Source organism: Thermobia domestica, chromosome 1, assembly GCF_964235325.1.
Source record: "Thermobia domestica chromosome 1, izTheDome1.hap1.1, whole genome shotgun sequence".
Taxonomy (NCBI): domain Eukaryota; kingdom Metazoa; phylum Arthropoda; class Insecta; order Zygentoma; family Lepismatidae; genus Thermobia; species Thermobia domestica.
In genome coordinates this window covers 154,128,512-154,149,703 of record NC_137454.1, presented here as the reverse complement: position 1 = coordinate 154,149,703, position 21,192 = coordinate 154,128,512, and the positions used below count along the sequence as shown (strand labels likewise).

The 21,192-nt window shown below is 34.6% G+C and overlaps 1 protein-coding gene across 3 annotated transcripts in view; it reads left to right on the top strand.

The window, feature by feature from the left end:
* The window catches only part of LOC145690148 (uncharacterized), a 135,058-nt gene extending 114,143 nt beyond the window's left edge, over window positions 1-20,915 (top strand). For all 3 annotated transcript variants that reach the window (XM_081764767.1, XM_081764759.1, XM_081764776.1), the window contains one exon: window positions 17,944-20,915. In XM_081764767.1, the coding sequence (XP_081620893.1) occupies window positions 17,944-17,952 (9 nt within the window). In that variant the 3' untranslated portion in view covers window positions 17,953-20,915. The remainder of the gene's footprint in view (window positions 1-17,943) is intronic.
* Window positions 20,916-21,192: the final 277 nt, after the last annotated feature.

Below are 21,192 nucleotides of genomic sequence, written 5' to 3'. Positions count from 1 at the left end.
CCATATTTCCAAGCTAATTAAGACATTAATGAATTTCTTTTTCCGGTTTTATCTGTAAGGTGTGCTTTACGACTTTCTCTATTCATGCTTTGGATGGACCCAACGGGTTTTCGAAAAATTTAACTTAAACATTAAAAACTGACATATTCTGTCCTTAATATTTTCTTTTTTGTTCTGTATCTCCCCAATGAGTTGAGATATGAAAAAAAGAAACATCCCTAATTAAATTTGTAGACCATTAAATTATCTTTCCAACGGTAGCAATATTATTAGGATTACTTCCGGAAGTAACCGTACAGCGAGATAAGTTTGAAGGAAAGTGCACTTTGATTCAAATGCTTATGCTTCAAATGGCATCATTGAATTTCAGCTCATGTCAGTCAAAAATAGTTTTGTTTTCGAGATAAAAGCTGATTTTTTTTTTTTTTTTTTTAAACAATATTTGAAGAACATTTTTCATCCTTCTCCCTTGAGCTCTTCTGCACTATCATGATCATTACTAGGTCTCCTTTCACTTGATACGACCGTGCATTAAGGATCATAAAATTTTGAGATTAGTAGAGATGTCTTTTGTAGTGTTAAAATCCATTTACAGTTGATATTAAGGATGATTCCGATTTTTCAACTCTATTTGTGTGCCGTATTTCCACGGGTCGTTGAAAATAATTCCTTATTTCCTTAACAAAAATGTTTATCTTACCGTAATGAAAAAGCAGAAAATATAAATAATGTGAGGACAGATATCTAAAGTGAGGGCAAACAACATTTACATGTGTATAGGATGATTGTTAACATCGTTGTACACCTGAAGAGTATTTCTAAAATCAAGAATGAGCCTGTATTTTCTCAATGGTCACTTTAAAAATGTTTTTGCAGAAATCACTAACATATTTATATGTAATTATTGAGAATATTACATTGAACTTATTAAACACTTAGTAATTACTGGAAAAAATCAAAACTATAGTAATATTGTACATTATCATATGAAATCTGCGCAAAATATTTGCAAAATTACATATTTCTTTAGTCTTTTGAATCCTCATCAGATAAATCATTTTCTGGTACATAAGTGTTCATAAGTAAGTTACAGCACTTGTTACCATTAAAACTACAGCTTTTCATGCACTCCACTGAAGCCTGCATATACTTGCAATTCAAGGATACACTGGAAAAACGATCCACTTTTAAACGTTTTGACAAAAAGCGATTTGAAAGTGTAAGGACCATTTTCAATTTGTTCTAGACAATATTACGCCATTTTTTTCTGTTCTTGAGTAATATGCAGTTTTATTTTATTCTACAGTCATAATAATTAACAGTTAAAAATAGAAACAGTACAGTTACAGAACGAAAATACAGAACCTTCCTTGAATAAACAATACAAGCATAGCGATAATATTCCACCTTGTTTCTTGCTTGTGGGGCTGTCTTTACGGAAACTTACTTACTGTCTTCATCTACCTCATTTCTGCGCATTCTCAATGAACTGAAGTACTGTTTCGCTTCTGGCCCACATAATTACAAATTTTCAAATTTTGTACAGGAAATTCCAATCGGCTCTTCCTGCTTTATTGGAGGCAATGGATCTGCTTTCAGTTCTCGATGTTGAGAGGTTTCTATGATTTTGTATGTTTCATGTGGACCAAAATATGACTTTCGTAGGTGAACCAGTGTATCCATCTTCTTCACAAGGAATTATAAGATTTCCTTTGTGCGAAGGGGCATTTTTTCTTTGTTGTCCATTGCCGGAAAAATTCCTACTTACAGTCTATCACAATGAAAGTTTTTTTTTTTTTTTTTTTTTTTTCATGAGTGTTCAATGACCTCATGCCAGGTGTTTTATATTTGGATTGGGTTCTTATTATGTCCATGTTTTTATCTCATTCTAAGTATGAATAGCCTCTTACTGGAAATGTAATCTAAGGACTTCGATCGTTTTTCCAATGGACCTGTAAACTTTGATCGTTTTTCCACAATACACGAACCTTCCAAAGCTAATTCCAGGGACATTGATCTCTCTTTCGAAATACACAGTTTACTATATGTAAGACCACTATTTGTTGTATAAAATGGTGATAACAGCTCAAATTCGTAAAAGAATGGACTTAAAGATCGTTATTCCCGTGTACCCTTCAATTGTTTGTGTCCCACTTATGTTTACATGTACAAGACTTTAGCTGTGAGCAACTCTTAGGCATAGACTCCTGACTGGTCCATTTGAGCACCAATTTTCCATTCGTAGTTTGCCAACCAAAATGTTCGGGTTGAAGGAAGTCAACATTCGAGTCGCTGGCCTGCCGCCAAATAAAGGTGTGCTCGCTTTATGTTGAGCATTAGAGTATCCTTCGTTGGTGGAAGTTGGTCTGAGTTTTTGTGACCGACCATATCAGCACAGATAGCATTGATCGAGAATTTTTGTAAGTTGGTATAGAGATTCATCACAAATTCTTCTGCACGTACTATCTTCTCATCATCCACACTACCAGATACTAAGTTACTTAGCAAATATGCTTTTTAAAATATACATTCCATGCTTTCTGTTTCCCAGTGTCTGCAAACTGACTGGTGGTGATTTGGCGGAAAATTTTTGTAAAATGTGTGCTGAACTTTCTAAACAGGCCGTGCTCACGAATTTATGATTTATTCTACCATTATAGCCCATGTTCTATTAAAGGAGATACAAAATTTAGGCGAACAGAAAGTACTTACTGACAGATTTGGGGAAGTATTGAAGGTCGAGATTGTCCGCTTCCTTAGCACTGGAAATGTTATAGTGATTTGCCTGAAAACAAATCTGACCTCGCAGCATTTCTTTCTTTAGAGCTGATTAGGTTCTGTTGGCAAATATTGAAAGACGAACAGTTAGTTATTACGTCAGGTGGATTTACATTTACTTTACGTGGAGTCATCACAGGGAGAAACCCTACTATTTCTGAAATGTTCATGAATACGCTGATATGAGGTTAATACTTCACGCATACCACGCTTCTAGCTGCGGTTATAAGCAGCTGCTCATTGACTCCAAAGACACCGATGTTATTGTTCTCCTTATACATTTTTTAAAACAATTAAGGCAGACGAATATGGATATCTACTAGAACAGCAATAAAATTACAATTTATTCCAATCCACTCAATTGTGAATAAGCGTTCCATGTACTTACTAGAAGCGACATCACTCAGTTCGCAGGAATTGGAAAAAAGAAAGCATGGAATGTATATTTTTAAAAAAAATCATACTTGGTAAGTAACTTAGTATCTGGTAATGTAGATGAGAGACGATAACACGTGCAGAAAAATTTGTGATGAATCTCTATACCAACTTACAAAAATTCTCGATCAATGCTGTGTGTGCTGATATGGTCGGTCACAAAAACTCGGACCAACTTCCACCAACAAAAGATACTCTAATGCTCAACATAAAGCGAGCACACCTTTAAACATACATTTGGCGGCACGCCAGCGACTCAAATGTTGATTTCCTTCAACACGAACGTTTTGATTGGCAAACTACGAATGGAAAATTGGTGCTCAAATGGACCACTCAAGAGTCTATGCCTAAAAGTTGCCCAGAGTTAGTCTTGTATTGTCTGTCAATAAGTTTATGCATGTTTTCCGCGGGATAGTATCTTGCCCCTTGCTGCTATGCAAATGAAATACTACACATTACTCCATATTATTTCGCCAGTAGCTTCCTATTTGCTGATCAGTTAAAACAGTATTCCTAGGCATCGTGGCGAAAAATGTATTTGCTTTTTCGTGCATTGTTCGAAAAACACAAAGAGTGAACGCTATAAAAACGAAACAAGGAAAAAATACAATGCGATGTAATGTGCTTGGACTCTTTCGACAAATCACTCAATGTAGCGCTTTCTTTGCAAGCCGGTCTTGATGGTGTAATCTGTAACACCGTTGGCTCAAGTGCACGGGGTCCTCAGATCGATTCCCCCTGAAGACATATTTTTATTTTCCTTACAATAGAAGTTTTTTTAAATTATCCAGTCATCCGAGAAAAGAAAATTGTGTAGAAACACATCATTTCAGTTTTGTATTCACATTATCCCGAAGAAATATGATCATTTCTTGCAGTTCAAACCGTAGACAATAAGTTAATGAATATTTTATAAACAATGTCCAGTGTGTTGTTGTCGGCAGAGCTCTACACTGTAGACCTTAAAGTCGCAAGTTTCTGAGGAAAACAGTGTCCATTTATTATTATTATTATTATTATTATTATTATTACGAAAGAAAAAGACACACAGTCGAAGCTATTGATAGAAACAAGAGAGATATACTTTATATCAGATTCTTTTTAGGTTTACACATGAACGTGATAATATTATTACATTTATCAATTGACAGAATTATTATTTTATGAGAACAAGGAATGGAATATAAATATTTGTTAGCTGGTAGCAGTAATGAATTTTGTTTTGCCCTTCTTCCAGATATTAAGTTGATTTTGAGTTTAACGTCCCTTTCAGCAGCAAGGCTATACGAGACGCTGCCTACTGATTAACGTGGAATCTGAGCCATATGTGCTTCTGCCGGGAATCGAACCCGGGTCTTTTTCTAGATAGGAAGGTGAGGTGACACTTTGAACAGAAAAGTTCTTGTAACTAGAGTTGTAAGTTTGATCACTATTTGTAACTTGTGTTATTTCCTTTAACGTTTTATCAACGTTACATGTAGCGTTTAAGCTTATAACTTGTTGGTGAAATCAAGTGTAAAATTTGAAGACCGAGTTAGTTGTGTAAATTCGCACACAGATCGAGATAGCGAAGCCAGAGTAATGTGCGTATGTCTCTTGAACAAAGAAATCAGTTTCTCTGCTCTGGCCATCCTCCCTCGTTGAGTATTCGATTGCAAGGTGGTCTGAAGATCTTGTAGTTCACGGATCGATCCCCGCGCACACAGAACCATTTTTAATTCTTGAGCACAAGTAGAAAAAGCAAAAAAAAAAAAAAAAAAAAAAAAACGAATCGAGACGCATGAAGTTTAGAGCTAACAAGTAAGACCGAAGGTATGGGTCATTACGTCATTTGTTTAAAGAAACAATAAAATGGAGGAAAGTTGTTTTGTCTGTGTCTAGGAATAGGGTATAAATAAAAGAGGAAACTACACTTCTGTCCAGAATTTCTGTCGCATGTCTTTCAAAATTACATAAATAGAAGTAACTCTCTTTCTTATGACAGAAAATGTTAAATGTCTTCTTAGAAACATGCAGAAAAAGGAAGCCTCATATTTAAAAAAAAATCTGTAAAAAATTAAGAAATAAAGAAGTTAATTAATAAATTTCCGAAAGTCATCGCGAAATTCTAAGTTCCATTTTCGTAAGCGTGACAAACGCGTGGCGAAATTTACAGAGAGAGAGGGAATTTCATGCTTTATTAGAAATACAACGTAAATCTTCCATAATGTTAGTTGCTATACATAATGCATAGCTCTAATAATAATAGATATTTAAAATTTTATACGTAAACAAACAAATAAAAGGAAATAACCCACAAAATACGCGAAGCGATCAGGCAGTTTGTGGTAGTGATTTTCTAATATGCGTTTACTAAGAGAATGAACGTTAACAAACCTTCGTAGGGTAGACGGTTAGTGCACGATCCGCAAGTATTCTGTTTTTATCCACGATCATCAGTTCGAATCCCATACCCTACGCTCTTTTTTTTTTTTAAAGAAAAGCTTGATTCTGTCAATTTCTTAAACAGCAATGTTGTGTTCTAATAATGTTGCTTAGTATTATCGTCTTCATTCTAGTTTATTTGAATATTTCCAAATAATCCAGAATTATACCCTTTAAATAAAGTGTTACTATTATCAAAAATTTTATAAAAACGGAAACTTCGTTTCTAATGATTATCTTAACCAGAAGGAGAAACTTATAAGTATTTGAAATGGTAATTAACATATGATGAAACTTTAATGAAACATTGCTAAAATAAAACATTTAGTCCGAATAGTCTCTGCAAGTAATTTGTAGAAAATGAACAGAAATAGTGAACATAAACTATTAGTTGTCAATTAAAAGTGTAGTAGCGGTAGTTCTAAACCCAAGTAGAATATTCACTCTTTGCTTCATGAAAATAATAAGCATTTTACAAAAATAATGATTCTTTTGGCTCTATCGTAAATATTTTAGTAAATAAATAAAATATATATTATGTATAATTTAATCACCGTGACTCGATAGCTGATTGCGAGGGGGAAGATAATGAATATTACTACAAACTGTTACAAAGCTAGGTGCCGAAGTGCTTCAGTGGAAGGCGGTGGGTGTAGCTGAGCAACTTGAGGTGTTAGACTGTAGTGTTGTCAACGGCTCGAGCGCCTCGGCTTACGGCTCAGTCACCACTGAACCGAACCGAGAAGTGAGCCAGCAGAAAACCCGCTTGTTGTTATCTAATCATTTTGTTCTATAGAAGTAAACGTTGAAACTGGAAATGATTAACTTGAACAACTTCCGATTTGAACAGAGAGTAAAGAGAGATGAAACCTATCCTTGGGACGATGAATCGATGCTAGATCCGTTATCTCTATATTTTACCTTTTTTCCTATGATACCTGTCGACAGACAGACGGACGAATGGACATAGCTGTTCTATAAGTCTTTAGATACTTATGCATAGCACAGTTTGGAAGTCTCATACCAAAAGTGAACCTGATTCCTTTGTGCAGTAAATGCCAATTATCAGTATAAAAGGCTAGTTTTTGCCAGCAGTCCAAAGTGGGTAATAGAAGTTCGTCTGTAGTGAATGACGTGTGAAAACTTTCTCGTTTCTAAATACATTTACCTATTGTTGATTCGTGTGATAGACTTCATGTAGAAAGGAAAAGATTGCTTTATTCGTATGAAGACTACTATACAAGCTAGTGGTTAAATGATGTCACGGAGGTAACTGCCTAAAGAAAAGACAGGTTGCTACAGCAGTATTAATAGCCGAAGAATTAACACAAACAAGCACTGAATCTTTGAACAACCACAAACAGACCACATTCAAATTCGGATCAGCTGCGACAAGTCAATTGTATACATATGGTAGTATATAGCACGATCGTAACAATTGATGATTGAGACAATGAAATCACTGGATAATATTGAAACAGAATTATTTAGTTTAATGTTTCACGTTTATGCTCTTCAAGTTAAAAATGATAGACAATTAATAAGAGTAAATGAAAAGGTAATTGTTTTTTTGTGTGTTCTAGCGGAAATAGAACCCGGAACCGTATGCACCAAAGGCGCACGTGCAACTCGCTAGATCAACTGGAAGGGTTGAGAGCTAATATTTTATCTGAGGATACAAAATTCTATTCACAATTATGTTTTACAGTACTTTATTTACAGTCATTTACCTCTAACAACAAAAAGAAAAAGCAATCTAAGCTTTACGTCCCATAGTTATGCCGACTAGGGCAATATTGAAACAAAGGGAGAACTGAAAATTTTGTACCCTGTTTCATTAAACATTTTCTTTGCTATAGAGCTACTTAGGTCATTCGGAATTCTATTCGAAGTTCTAGCAAACGTAGTTGTGTTCAACAAATAGTTTATAACTTTCTAATCGTATTTTGCATTCAGATTTATCAGTTCAATGTAATTTCTTTTGTTATTGAATCGCCACCCTTTCCACGTCTTTTATTCTCCAATCTCTCAGGGTATCTAGCAGTTGGGAAAATCGGGAATTTGTTTTTAAAAAATGGTCGGGAAATCGGTGATTTGTCGGGTGTTTGCGGAAAAATATCGGGAAATTTGAATTTACGTTTTTGACAATTATTGTGCCTATTTGCCTGAGGTGAACACTTTGTGTCACCGCATTTAGATTTGAAAATTCCAATATGATCATTCACAAAATCGGATTTCCCCATTCTTTTGTTTAAAACACAACTCGTCAGTCATTTGTTTCTAGCACACGTTTGATTAAAAATGGTTGTGTCTGTGATGTAAGAGGGTGGAAAGTTTGTTTTATTAAACACAATTTCCATTTGTAAAATATAACATATGTCTATAATAATGTTAGGATTCGAGCTTTGTTAGAAGAAAAAGAAGAATAAAAGTACACTGTAGAAAATCGGGCGGAAAACGTCTGTCGGAAAATTTCCAAATGGTAGCAAAAACTTTCACAATGACGTATTATTTCCCAACAAAATCTAAAGAAAGTTCAGTTGTTTCTCCGTCAGCATCACATGTAGACGTACGTGGCACCAGCACTGATCCTCTTCTATGCTCATCAAGTGAAACACGTTCTCCCACTAGTACTTCGACCATGGACAAATATAAACTGAAGGATAGTGTTACAGAGGCAGAGAGTTTGTGGAGTATAAACGCGGTGATGAATCACAACTCTTTACGCAGTGCTGAAAATTGTGTTCTGTTCACTAGAATGTTTCCAGACTGTGCAATTGCTAGCGAGATGAAATTGCACAAGGACAAATGTCATAATAGCATCGTGTATGGGTTGTGTCCATGTTTTCAACTTGAACTTAAATCCTTGTTGCAAGAATGTGGACATTATGTCGTTTGATTTGATGAAAGTTTAAGTTCTATTGCGTAAGGGACTCAAATGGATGTAAGTGTACACTTCTGGGACGACAGCAACAACAGAGGCAGAACACAGTATTTGAATTCTGTTTGCCAAGTGAACTTTGTGGTGGACAAACACCGCGTGCGTGGGTTTTCTCGGGGTTCTTTCGTTTCCTCCACTTTCTTCATTCCACCATTTCATTCATTACTCATCATCGCCGTCTCCTTTAGCCTAACCGGCATAACCGTGGGACGTAAAACTCAAAGATTTCATTTCATTTCATTTTGAATTCTGTTTTTATGGATCATAGTGCAGCTACAGACCTACTACATGGTTTGCAGGATGTATTACGGTCGCTTGAGCCATCTAATCTTCTGCAAATTTCAATGGATGGACCGAACGTAAACTTGGTACTTTTAAGGCTAATTAAAGAGGAACGTTGTGCCACCCTTGATGCAGATGCTCCACGGCTTCTTGAACTTAGCTCGTGTGGTCTTCACGTTGTTCACGATGGTTTTAAGACTGGCATACAAAAAAGTGAATGGGATTTGATTTCTTCTGTTAGAACCTTGTTTGTTCGAAATGGTACCAGCAAGGCGTGCTCAGTATTCTGAAATAACAGGTTCCATTAAAACAGGCGTGTTCATTATTTCCTCTTCCATTTTGTAACATTCGGTGGGTAGAAAATGCTAAAGTAGCAAAGCGAAACCAAGAAATATAGAATGTGAAAAAGTATGTTGAGACTGTTAAGGGAACAGACAAAGAACCCAGCTGTAATAGTTTTAGAATAGTAGCTGGAAGTTTGAATGACAAGTTCCTCCTTACAAAATTAGCATTTTTTTCGGTCCCCTGCTGAAGACTGTGATCTTTTCTTGACTGAATATAAGTCAGACACTCCTGCGACTCCATTTTTACATGGCAGTCTCACTCACTTATTAAAAATATTGATGCCATGCTTCGTTAAAAAAGAAACGATCGACAGGAAGAGTATCAATGGGATTGAAGTTATGTAGAAAAATGAAAACATCTATGTTAATTTAGTACGTATCAAGGAGATTGACCTTGGGTATGCAACCAGATCAGCAAGAGGAAATGTACAGAGCTTAATGAAAACGAAATGCTGTGTTTCCATAAACAAGTTCGTGAATGCTATCAGCATTTTGTTTCCAAGCTGCGGCAAAAGTCTCCGCTAAAATAGTCCCTTACAAATGCACCTAGTTTCTTAATCCCTTCACCATTGCTCATTCATAGAAGAAGCTATTGAACAAATGAGAGCAACGTTCGAAATTTTAGTGCAGAGTAATATTGTCTCAGCGTCCGATGCAGAAAAGGCAAACAGAGAACACAAGGCTCTAGTAGGTCAGATACATGTGCGAGAGAAAATGGAGTCTTACAAAAAAGTGAACACAGACTTGATGATTTTTGGAAGTGTGTCTTATCATGAAATGATGTATATCTCTGCAAGATAGTAACGATGTGCCTGATTCTTTCCCATGGTAATGCAGCCTTAGAAAGTTTTTTTTTTTTTTTTTTTCGTAAACAAAAACATAATAGTTGAAAATTTGTCAGAGGATTCTTTAGTGGCGCAGCGTGTAGTGTATGATGCTGCCAATGTAGCTGATAGCGTACAGACCTGTCTATCCCAAAGCAGATGATACTATCAATGAGAAATGCATACACATGATTCAAGGAAGCCGAAGAACACCGCGGAAAAGTGATGTCAGAAAAAGATCGCAGGGCCTCTGAAAAAAGAAGAGTACAATAGAGACTGAAGAACTCGAAACAAAGAAAAAAAAATCGTAAATCAGTTGTCAGAAAAAGTCGCTACCATAGAAGAGGAGATAAAGAAGTTGCGTGATTAAGATTACTTTATTGCATACATGAATAAGAAGAAACTTTTCGATCGAGTAAGATTTTTGCACACTTTTTCATTACATTTTAACCTTTCTTAACTTTACTACTTTTTTCTTAGGATAGGTCGGGAAAAATATGGAAATGGTCGAAAAGACGGGAAGTTGCTGAGGGAAATTTGCTAGACACCCTAATCTCTGCTTTGCTAAAGAAAACTTCTGGCATTAATAAAACGTTTACTATTTCTGTTCCATTTGTTGATAATCCATTTGACTATCAATCCTTGTGCAATCGAATGTTTTTATGCGATTTTGGGACTACTCGTGACACCCACTGTTTACATAAAAAATGATCACTGATCTGTTACACATTCCAGACTACTTTTCAGTGACAAAATAAACACGACTAATGTATCAGTTTATCACTTAATGAACATCCAGTTAGAATTACGGTGACTGTTTTTAAAATGCGTAGTGTAAACTTTTGTTTTCATTTTAAATTCTGTTAAGGTGAGGGGTAGACTTGCCATTTAAAATAACTACATTATCATAAAAGTCAGTGAACCAAAACGACTTGATCTATTATATATTCGCTGGTTCATTTCAGTACAAAACGAAATTTCCTAATTCGTGAACCTGGAGTAGCTAGCACTCACCTGGTCAATGCCTTATTTGCACTGATTTAATTAGTAGTATAAAACATTGATCTCTCAGATTTTTAGGCGATAAATGTCGTGTATTTTAGATAAACGATCATCGGTTAAATACCTAAAATACACGATGTTTATCCCCTGAAAGCAAGAGAGAACAATGTTGAACTCTTGTTGTTGTAAAAGCTTAAAACAACGAATAGTAGTATGGAAATCTAAGCTTTTCCGATTTTTATCAAAAAGCGATACAATATCATGTACAGCGTTATACAGAAAGATGAACACATACCGTTATTTCTTAGGAATTTAAATTACATAAACAAATTAAGCAGTATGGTGCTCTAAATTCCACTCTGCCCAATACACTCGTAGAAACAGGTTGAACACAGCTTCTGGCTTTGGCGATATGTTCATGTCTGCTTGATTTCATTCAGAAGAAAATCCCCTCTTACCACCGACAGCAATTGAATATTAACCTGAACGGCGTTGCACCCTTGTAATGCAGACGACTTGGCGCTTGATTGCAGTAAGGCAGCGAAGGGACTTTTCTCTAGAAAATACAGGTTTCAGAATGTAAATCTTACTTAGAAAGCAAGAAAAGAGAAGGAACGTGTTGTTCCGTGCTCTATGAAGGAATCGCCGCTGCTTATGAAGATTTTCATTATGACACTAGCAAGATGGCAGTACACTGTAATGATTGAAACTTTATTTATTTATTTTTTAACGATAACATTGTTGAAAGATAAGACATACCAATCGCTAAATGGCATCAACCTGAACAAATTACATACATAAGAGTAAATACTTATACATAGTTTTTGAGATCCAGAAAAGAACTTTTATGACGTTAAAGGATATACCATTCGTTGCCCATAATAATAGATAGTCTATATCGTGCTGGACAGTAACGTAGCGTGAAGTTATGAAATGGATGGGCTGAAATTAGATTCGTAGCTAGAGGGTGGCTAGGAGGGGCCCAGTCTCCTGAAACTTTCAATTGTTTGTTGTATGTATATATGAGTGTAAAGTGAATTCAAGTCCCCCCCCCCCCCCAGAAAAAAAACTATCCCGCCCTTATTTAAACGATCACGTCTTAGTATTCTGACTACGGACCTGGCTGTAATGCTTGATAGAAAAATGCTAGCTCATACAATGCAAGAAAAAGTATAAGAGTGGTTCTGCTTCATATTTCCCCTTACATATACGGTTTCCTTACATATGCGATACTCGCATACCACACATACACTGTATTAATGGTTCAAAGAAACAAATAAAAACGCATATAGAGCTATCTTAAATATACATTCCCCAAATCATACACACAAACTTAACCACTTCACCCACAACAACACATATCAGCATACTAATGGGGAAAAAGTAGTGCAGCAGCTCACAGTCAATTAATGCTTTTTACAGAAAAAGCTATTTTTTGATTGAGAGTATAAAAAGAGAAACTATACCTCGTTTGAGGCCTGATTCACTATCGATCTCCACAGAACTTGCGGATCGAACGCAACGCTAAAAATACAAGTAATTATCGCCTTTTAGGCTGCGATAACGCAAACCGCTACGCAGTAAGTTCCCTGATGTATTAGTACCATTCATAATAAGATTTTTTTTTTTTTTTTTTTTGTCAGACCTTGTTACTGAATGCAAGCTCATAAATTTTCATAGTCTCTCTGTTTTATACTTTCTTACAAGACTGCGTCCTGTCGCTTTTGTTTCCCAAACACCCGAAAGGCTAGCCTTTCGTCAGTATTCGTCCACTTTCGTTGCATCGTGTTGAATTTGTGTATTGCTTAAATGGTTTTCGTCTGCTGAGGGTAAAGGGAAAGCGATTGTCACAGCCCCATTCTCAAGATTACATGAGAAAGGCGGAAGGCTAGTGGCCCATAGCCTACAATGCGTTCTTGCAGAAGCTTAAATCTATTTCTCGCGTGATGTTTAAACAGCACATTATAAAATAAATCCATTTTAATAAAATTAATTGTATCAATGTCCAAAAGCAACATTTCAGGCTCCTGTATAAATAAATGGATAGGCTAAGCCTTATAGCCTTAATGGACACTACGTCCCTGGTGCTGGAATAGATTTATTTATTTTTGTACTGTATATGAAAAAAAAAAAAAAAAAAAAAAAACTTAACTAGCAGATTGTATCTATGATTGCTTGTTTTTCCTTACAGTGACACCATACTTCACGCAGTATTGCTCATAGTACTTCCAAAGAAAGATCCTTTCATTAATTCTATTGTATTCTGTTGATTGTATTGGAGAAGATATTCCAGGTGGAGAAAAGAAAATGTTAACTTTTATTGGTTACCAATATGAAATATAATGTTTGCCAGACTGTAGCCACGTGAATATTTCGTAGCTGGGAGTATGTCGTGTACCTTCCAGAAAATTTTCTATTCACAAAAGAAATTGGATAGGGTTTCCTGTTGTTTTCTGTGTTTCGAAACTTGTATTCAATTGTTGAAATTGGTTTAACGTAATTTTGGTTTTATTTTCCATTGAACTCTAGGAAGACGTATTTTTCGAAGTTGATTCCTTCATGGCACATGCGTCTCCGAATTCGTCTCTTTATTAACTCTCAAAATTTGATCAGGTTGATTAAACGTTACGAATGTGATACCTGCACAACTAGTGTACATGAATAAAGGAGAAATGGAGATATGCTTGCTTCGCTCCAATTAGTATACACATGTCCTGGACTTTAGGAAGCAAGAGGTTCATTTATTTTTTTGAGTGTTATAAGAATTGCGATTCAAGAATGTGTAGGGATAGCAAGGGCAGCATATGCGATAGATGGGACAGTCATATAATAGTCATTATTGTTTACAAATTCAACGTAGATATAGCGAAACATTCATAATGGGATGAACAGCAGCATAGCCGGCCAGAATTTCCTACCGAATTGAGTAAGCACATATACAAGGAACCGGAGCGATTTGATTATAGTAAAGAAAGAAATCTCAAAACCATCTGAGTAAAGAAATTGGACTAATACGTTTCGAAATATTGATAAATTTTTATCGTACAACATTCAAAGAAGGAAAATCCTAATATAACATCGGTACTTGAAAAAATTATTTTAAAATAAAAAAGATAAAGAATGAAACATTCCTGGCTATTTTTGAAGGATGAGCCATTTCTTTACCTTGTTTTTTTTAAAATAAATATTTACTATACACTAAAAAATATTTAAAGATCCAAGCGATTTTTGTAGGTTTAAAATTAAGCTGGAAATTTCGCGTAGTTTCAAGCATGCATCGCTTTCATTGTCTTTTGAGCCGTTTAAGAGAGAGAGAGAGGGAGTAGATTGTGAGAAGTTTATAAGAACTACATATGAGATGCTTTCTCTTTAGAATAAGAAAACTATTTGGAAACACCCGTAAACTAGCAGTTCGTATCTTTTCGCATAGTTTTTCTTCTTTAAGGTCAACCGGTAGCTGAGAATTCAGTTCAAAATAAGTTTGAATTAATACTGGTGACATATTAATTATCACCTAGTTTAAGAAAAGAAAGTGATTTTACTTAATAACAATTCTAAGTAAATAAACTACGGACTTAATTATTTTTGTAATACAGATTTAAGAACTAACAGTCTTAGCCTTTTTTAAAAAAAAATACTCAAATAGTCCCGATGTATGCGTTATCTAATAGGGAAGTAGGTGACCCCATAGTCTAGTGGTTAGAGTGTTGGACTCTCATCTGTGTCGACCCGGGTTCAATTCTCAGCCGGTGCACCCCGAGTTCTTCCGGCGTCCACCCAGTGTCGATAGGCAAACTGTGATCACGTGAATAAAAACGTAACTGCCACTGAGTTTAAGAAACTGATACATCTGTTAGAGCCAGGGTGAAGCTACACGCCGACCACGTGTTCGTCGCATGTTCCACCGATCATTTGGAGATTGCGTTGGAGCAGACTCAGGCCCGCGCATGGCTGGCAAACTAGTGTTCATTAATAGGGAAACATCACATGCAAATGTGGAGTATACTAACGTAGTATTATTCTTGCTTAGTATACATTTTTTTCGTATAACTTTATTTCAGTCATCGGTTAGTGAAGAAATGTGTCTGTTTTTTATTATTATTTATTTATTTATTTTAACGTCCCACGATTATGCTTTTTAGCTAAGGGAGATGAATGATTAAAGAAAGTGAATTATTGTGAAATTAAATTTTCGTGCTTCTTGAACGGGGATCGAAACCGGGACCTCATGGACCAAATGCGCACGCGCTAGCCGCTAGACCAGCAAGGAGAGCGAAAATTGCATCGTATACGTGGTCAAACCTAATGCATGCATTTACACAGCTTCAGCACACGACAACGGGAAAAGCACAAGTTTTGGAATAAATAGTTGAAAAGCTTGCAGGTAGGTAATATAGGAAAGTAAATAAATAAAATATGGACGAATTATTCAGTGTGTGTTTAAATTGAAAAGTCAAAACTCGTAAATGTTGCACAATGAAAAGTATTCTGTAAAGTAATCGGTGGTCACTAAAATAAAGAAAATCTTAATTGCATCCAGTGAACTAGAGATTAATTGTGTGTGTTTCGATACTCGCTGATACCTTCTACAATGACTGCCGTATGCTTCTAAATTGTTGACATGCATGTGTCTGAGTAGAACCTTTCAAAGAGGAAAGTAAATGAAATCTTTGGTTCTCAAAACTATGTTAAACTTGGCTTTTTGAAACAATCTTTCGCAGAGTTGGTAGATATTTTCACTGTTGGAAAGTTATCGTTTTAAAAAATATTATTTTTTTGATGACATAATTTCACTTTTCCACCTATTGAAGATTATCATTATAGGTATTCTGCCATTATTGACAGATCACTTGCCGCAATTGAAAAGCTTCCATGCATCACAGTCTTCAGTTAACCTCTTCGTTTATAGGTACGATTTTTCTGTTTTAATATCGTCCATCAACTGTAACTTTCGCACTGTCCCTCTTTTTCCTATCAGTATATCCTCTGGCACATCCTTCATGAGACAAGCCAATTGCATATCTTGTGCCCTTACCTCTCCGAACGTTCCCTTACAATTTTATTTCTTCTTTCATACAACCTTCTTTCAGTATCCGAAGCATACTTTTTGCTGCTCTCTGGGTTCGGTTTTTATGCCGATGATCGTCTTCAGGAAATATTTTGGTTATTGTCCTGTTTCATATATTCCATTGCAGAGTCGGAACAATTCTTTCTTGCCGTTGTCTCCCATATTCTTGATGAATTCAATTGATAAGATGTATAGATGAAATCCAATAGATAAAATATGTGTAGAAATTAAGGTTGGTGTGGAAAACATTTATTTAGTAGCATACAGAAATCATTGAAAAAGATATCAGTGAAAACCGAAACAGTTTAATCTTTTCTTCACTGGTTGCAAGATAAGATTTCCTGTATTGTAGTTATTCAATTTGCATCTTATAGCATTTAAGCGCAATTACTTGGAAGTCAGCTAAAATGGTTGAAATGTAGTGGCAGGCTTCTAATATTTCTAAAATAAAATATTTATAAGTTATTCTTGAGTCGTGTCGTAGACGTTTGCATTGCTATACTATTCAGCGTTCGAGGAGCTACTTCTCTCGATTCTTCTAGTCCGGTATCTTCTAGTCTTTTTATCATTGCTTTTTCGTAATGTCCATGTTTGTGCCCCATACAGTATAATACTCCACAGGAAATATTTTATGAGTCTTTTTCTCGACTCGTTATTGAAGGAGCCACAAACTGTAGTTTTCTTCCTCCTAAATTATTTTTTCTTCTTTCATCGTTCTTATCATTGCTTTTATTTCACGTTCATATTTCATGTCAACACTAATACTACTACTCAGGTATCGAAAACTAGTCACTTGTTCTCCCCGCCTGCTTCTATGTTTGACACCAACCGCTTCGTTCCAGTCACCATGGCCTTTGTCTTCCTAACATTTATTTTTTTCATGTCCTACAACAAGCACTATATCATCCGCAAACCGCATACACCTTCATACCAAAATATTGTCTTTATTATGTAGGCTTCCCTTCACCCTATTTTCTAAATAGGTATTAAATTATGTTTTCGAGTGACATCATCCCAGCCGAACTCCTCTTCCAGTTGCACTCTCTTCTATCATTTCCTCCCTTATTCTAAGACTTACTTGTGGCTTTTATTATGTCTTCTATTTTCCATTCCAATCCACTTTCTTTAAAACTCTCATCAACAATTGCCAATTCCCCGGTCAAAAGCTTTTTCTAGATCAATAAATACAAATACTCTTCTTTCCCTTTTTCTGTAAATTTTTCACTGATTACTCTCAATATGCCAATTGCATATCCTGTGCCCTTATCTCCCTAAACCCGAACTGTTCCTCTGCAACTTCTTATTTTTTCATACAATCTTCTGTTCAGTATCCGAAGCATAATTTTTGTTGCATGCGATATGAGACTAATAGTTCTGTAGTCCGTACATCTCTCTGCGTTCTCCTGTTTCTTATATTTCATTACAGAGTCGGAACAATTCTTTCTTGCCCTTGCCTCCCATATTCTTGATGAATTCAATTTCTAAGATGTATACGTGAAATCCAGTACATAAAATCTGTGTAGAAATTAAAGTTGATTTGGAAAGTAGTTATTTATTTAGTAGCATACAGAAGTCATTGAAAAAGATATCAGTGAATACTGAATTACAGAGTTTAACTTAATCTCTAATTCACTGGATGCAAGGTAAGATTTTCTTTATTTTAGTTATTCAATATGCATCCTATAGGAAGAGCAATTACTTGGAAGTCAGCTAAAATGGTTGAAGTGTAGTGGCATGCTTCCAAAATGAAATATCTATAATTATAAATTATTCTTGAGTCGTATCATAGACATTTGCATTGCTATACTATTGAAGTGCAATTTGTAATAATAATGTTCTTTCCAGGCATTCTGAAACAAAAATATCGTGAACAGAGGGTGCCTTTCAGTTAAACTGTTTCTCACATGTTTATATGCATGCGAGCTTCCAAACAGAACAAATACGATTATAGCAGTAGAATAATTGAGAAATGTTCCTCAACTAAGTGCCAGTTGAAGAGAGAATGTGAGATTTGTAACTAAGCGTTTCAATGTATATTGTAAATAGTAAATACCAAAGAATGAACAGTTCAAATTAATGAAAAATACTTACAACTGCAGTCTTCTGTGCTTAGAAATACTACTGATTAAACAACTAAATTGCGTGTATTCGAGACTTTTTGTTTACGACATTATATAAAGTAAACAGAAAGTATTGCATAAATACTAGCTAGGAAGTTTTGGAGATGATAGCATTCTAAAATTACATAACTTAACCAATAATATCTCTAAACAGACAAACGCTACAGTTGTAAGTATTTTTTCGTATTTAGATAGATATGCCTTCCAGTGCATAAAATGGAGTGTATCCCAGTAAAAGAACATTTACCAAATGAAGAAATTTGGAAAACATAAGTTCATTTTAAATCTATATATTAAATCTTCTTTTCCTTGAGTGCAAATGAAATGAGTTTTTTCTTCATTCGTTTGTGTATTATATAATGCAAGTCATAAAAATCAAAAACTAAATAAATACTTCTAGTGGCAAAGTTCACAATCTTACGCTCATTCCTTTAGGATTCATTAGAATCTTTCTAACCACCTAATGAAATGAGATTTCATTGGGCATGTTGCAGTGAAGTTTTCCTTGTTTCATAGCATATCCAGGTAGACTTTTATATAATCTAATAAAAATGATGTTAACTTCCAGTGTTTTAGAAAGTAATTGTGTTGTAGTATAACGTGAAGCGATAGAGAATCATAATGAATAAGAATGATAGGTAGTAGGAGAGAGTTTTCATGTAAAACCAATCTTAAAAGATTTCAAATACATATTTGTATTTCATCCATTACTATTCTCGTTATAATATACAAATGTAATTTCACCATTAGGCCTAAAATATTAATTAAGGATTAGGGAAAACTTATCCACAGAATATTCGGAAACATTAGCTTCTAGCTTAGATACCATTAATGTCCACTGGATGTGGAATGGAGATTTCAACAGGATTAGCCCCAAAGGATAGAAAGAAATTTGAGATCTTCTAGAAACAAATAATGATTAATCACGAACTAAAATGTGGCTTATATTCTAAATCTAGGCACAAAATAACTTTTTTTTAATATACTGGACTTACTTCCGACATCTTATCTTGAGTTATGACTCTTTCCATATCGTTCCGACCAATTTTCGGCAGGTTATTAACTCCGAAATGACGTGTTTGTGCACCCATGTTGTTCTATATTTTCTTCACGCTTTCGTATAAGAATTAATTCCTCCCTTCCCCCCCTAAAAAAAGTTTTTTTTTTTCGAACGCCCTGTATATGAGAAAAACCAAATGTAACATTTCGTATAGCACATACAATTAACCGTTCATGTGCTGAATGTCATAGGAATGAGGTTGAAACATAATTTCTGCAAGTTCTTATGTTGATATTACTCCATATATTTTTATGTTAGCAAAATAACAATTCGAAATTTTAACACTTATCTTAAAGTCTTCATGAACTTGAACGAGCATGTTCTGTTGTCGAGTGATAGTACAGTCGCCAACTAAAGGTATTCCTATCTCAAATTGTTAATAACTTCGAAATGAATTAATCTGTGCTTTGACGTAGTTCTGAAGTTAGTAATAAATATATGAGGTGAATATATTCTTTTGCTGGCAACTGTACATATTCAGATCGATCATGAAAATTTTAAGGCAGACGAAGAAACATCCAAGGAAAATTGTTATCTAAGAAAGAAATGAAAAAGTCTAGTTCACATTTTTTCAAGATGTTTTCTGGGTGTCGCTTCGAATTCTTTTCATTTACATATACGTATGTTTTTCCACATATGTACACTGTATCCTATTTCACAGAAGATGGATACTGATAATTTTTCGACAAGATTCTATGTACTCTGTCCACGTTCGTTTCATTTTATATTTATTCATTCAAATACATAACAGTTGCTCATGAATATTTTATTTCATTTGGTTTCTTTCATAAATAATATTTGTTCCAATTAATTTTCTGTCTATTTAAACTTTAATCGTATCTTAATTAATATCGTATAAATCCGCTTCCATCATTTGAGAGGAAAAAGAATGCAATTAACAAATTTAAATTGTAAATGAAAGAATGACCACAACAAACTTGGAACACAGTCTGAGACAATTTTAAACAAATGGCCATCATATGGACGTGTTCATACTGTGAGAGCCTCCAAAAATGAATTTTAAAGAATCCAATGAATGCTTTGAAATGTGGTGCATCCTTTGCTGCTAGAAGTAACTTGCGTTTATTTTCTTGATATGGCACAACTGCAAGTAAAAATTTCAAAGAGTGAATTTATAGGGAAAGAAGTATTTTAAATATTGTACTTTGTTGTAGTCTTTGTAAATGTGTCCATTATTCTCAGAATAGAAAAGAGCATGTGATAAGTTTGTACCTAGAATAATGGGTTTATATTTTTTCATGTTATATACCTCTTTTATTATGTTACTATTATTATTAAATCTCTATTTAAATCATTGAAGTATTATTTTTATTTTGCATTTTTTTATGTTGCTGTGTGTTACATGTAAAACATCTAGTTGTGTGTTTAAAGATGTTGAATGACTTTCAACAATATAGTTTATGTTCAACATTTCGGATAATGATTCAGGTAGTGATATGGTACATTTCTCCCACATATGTAAAGATACTTTTGAGTTTGTTTCTTGCTTAAAATTTTCATTCTGATAGTTTATTGTTAAACTGTATGCTGTTCTTAATCCCATCACATAAATGAATCCGAAGGTTGCCTTAAACAAATAAGTTTGTTTCATAATGTGTCCATTTTTTCTTAAATATGAAGAAATAATCCTAACAATGTGAGTAAAACTTTGCATATATTATTTTCACATTAAACAGATAAAAATATGAATTATTGTATTGTGCTCAGAGTTCATTTTAAAAATTCTTAGTATTTAGTAAGATAACATTCTCTGTGTTTAATAAAATATCAAAGAAATTAGGATTAAGTTTTTACAACAGAGCCTCTTTATTTCTTTATAATTAAATAATTAAAGTAAATAAGGATCTAAGAAACATTTGCGAATTTGTGTTATATTTTTTTTTTTTTTTGTTT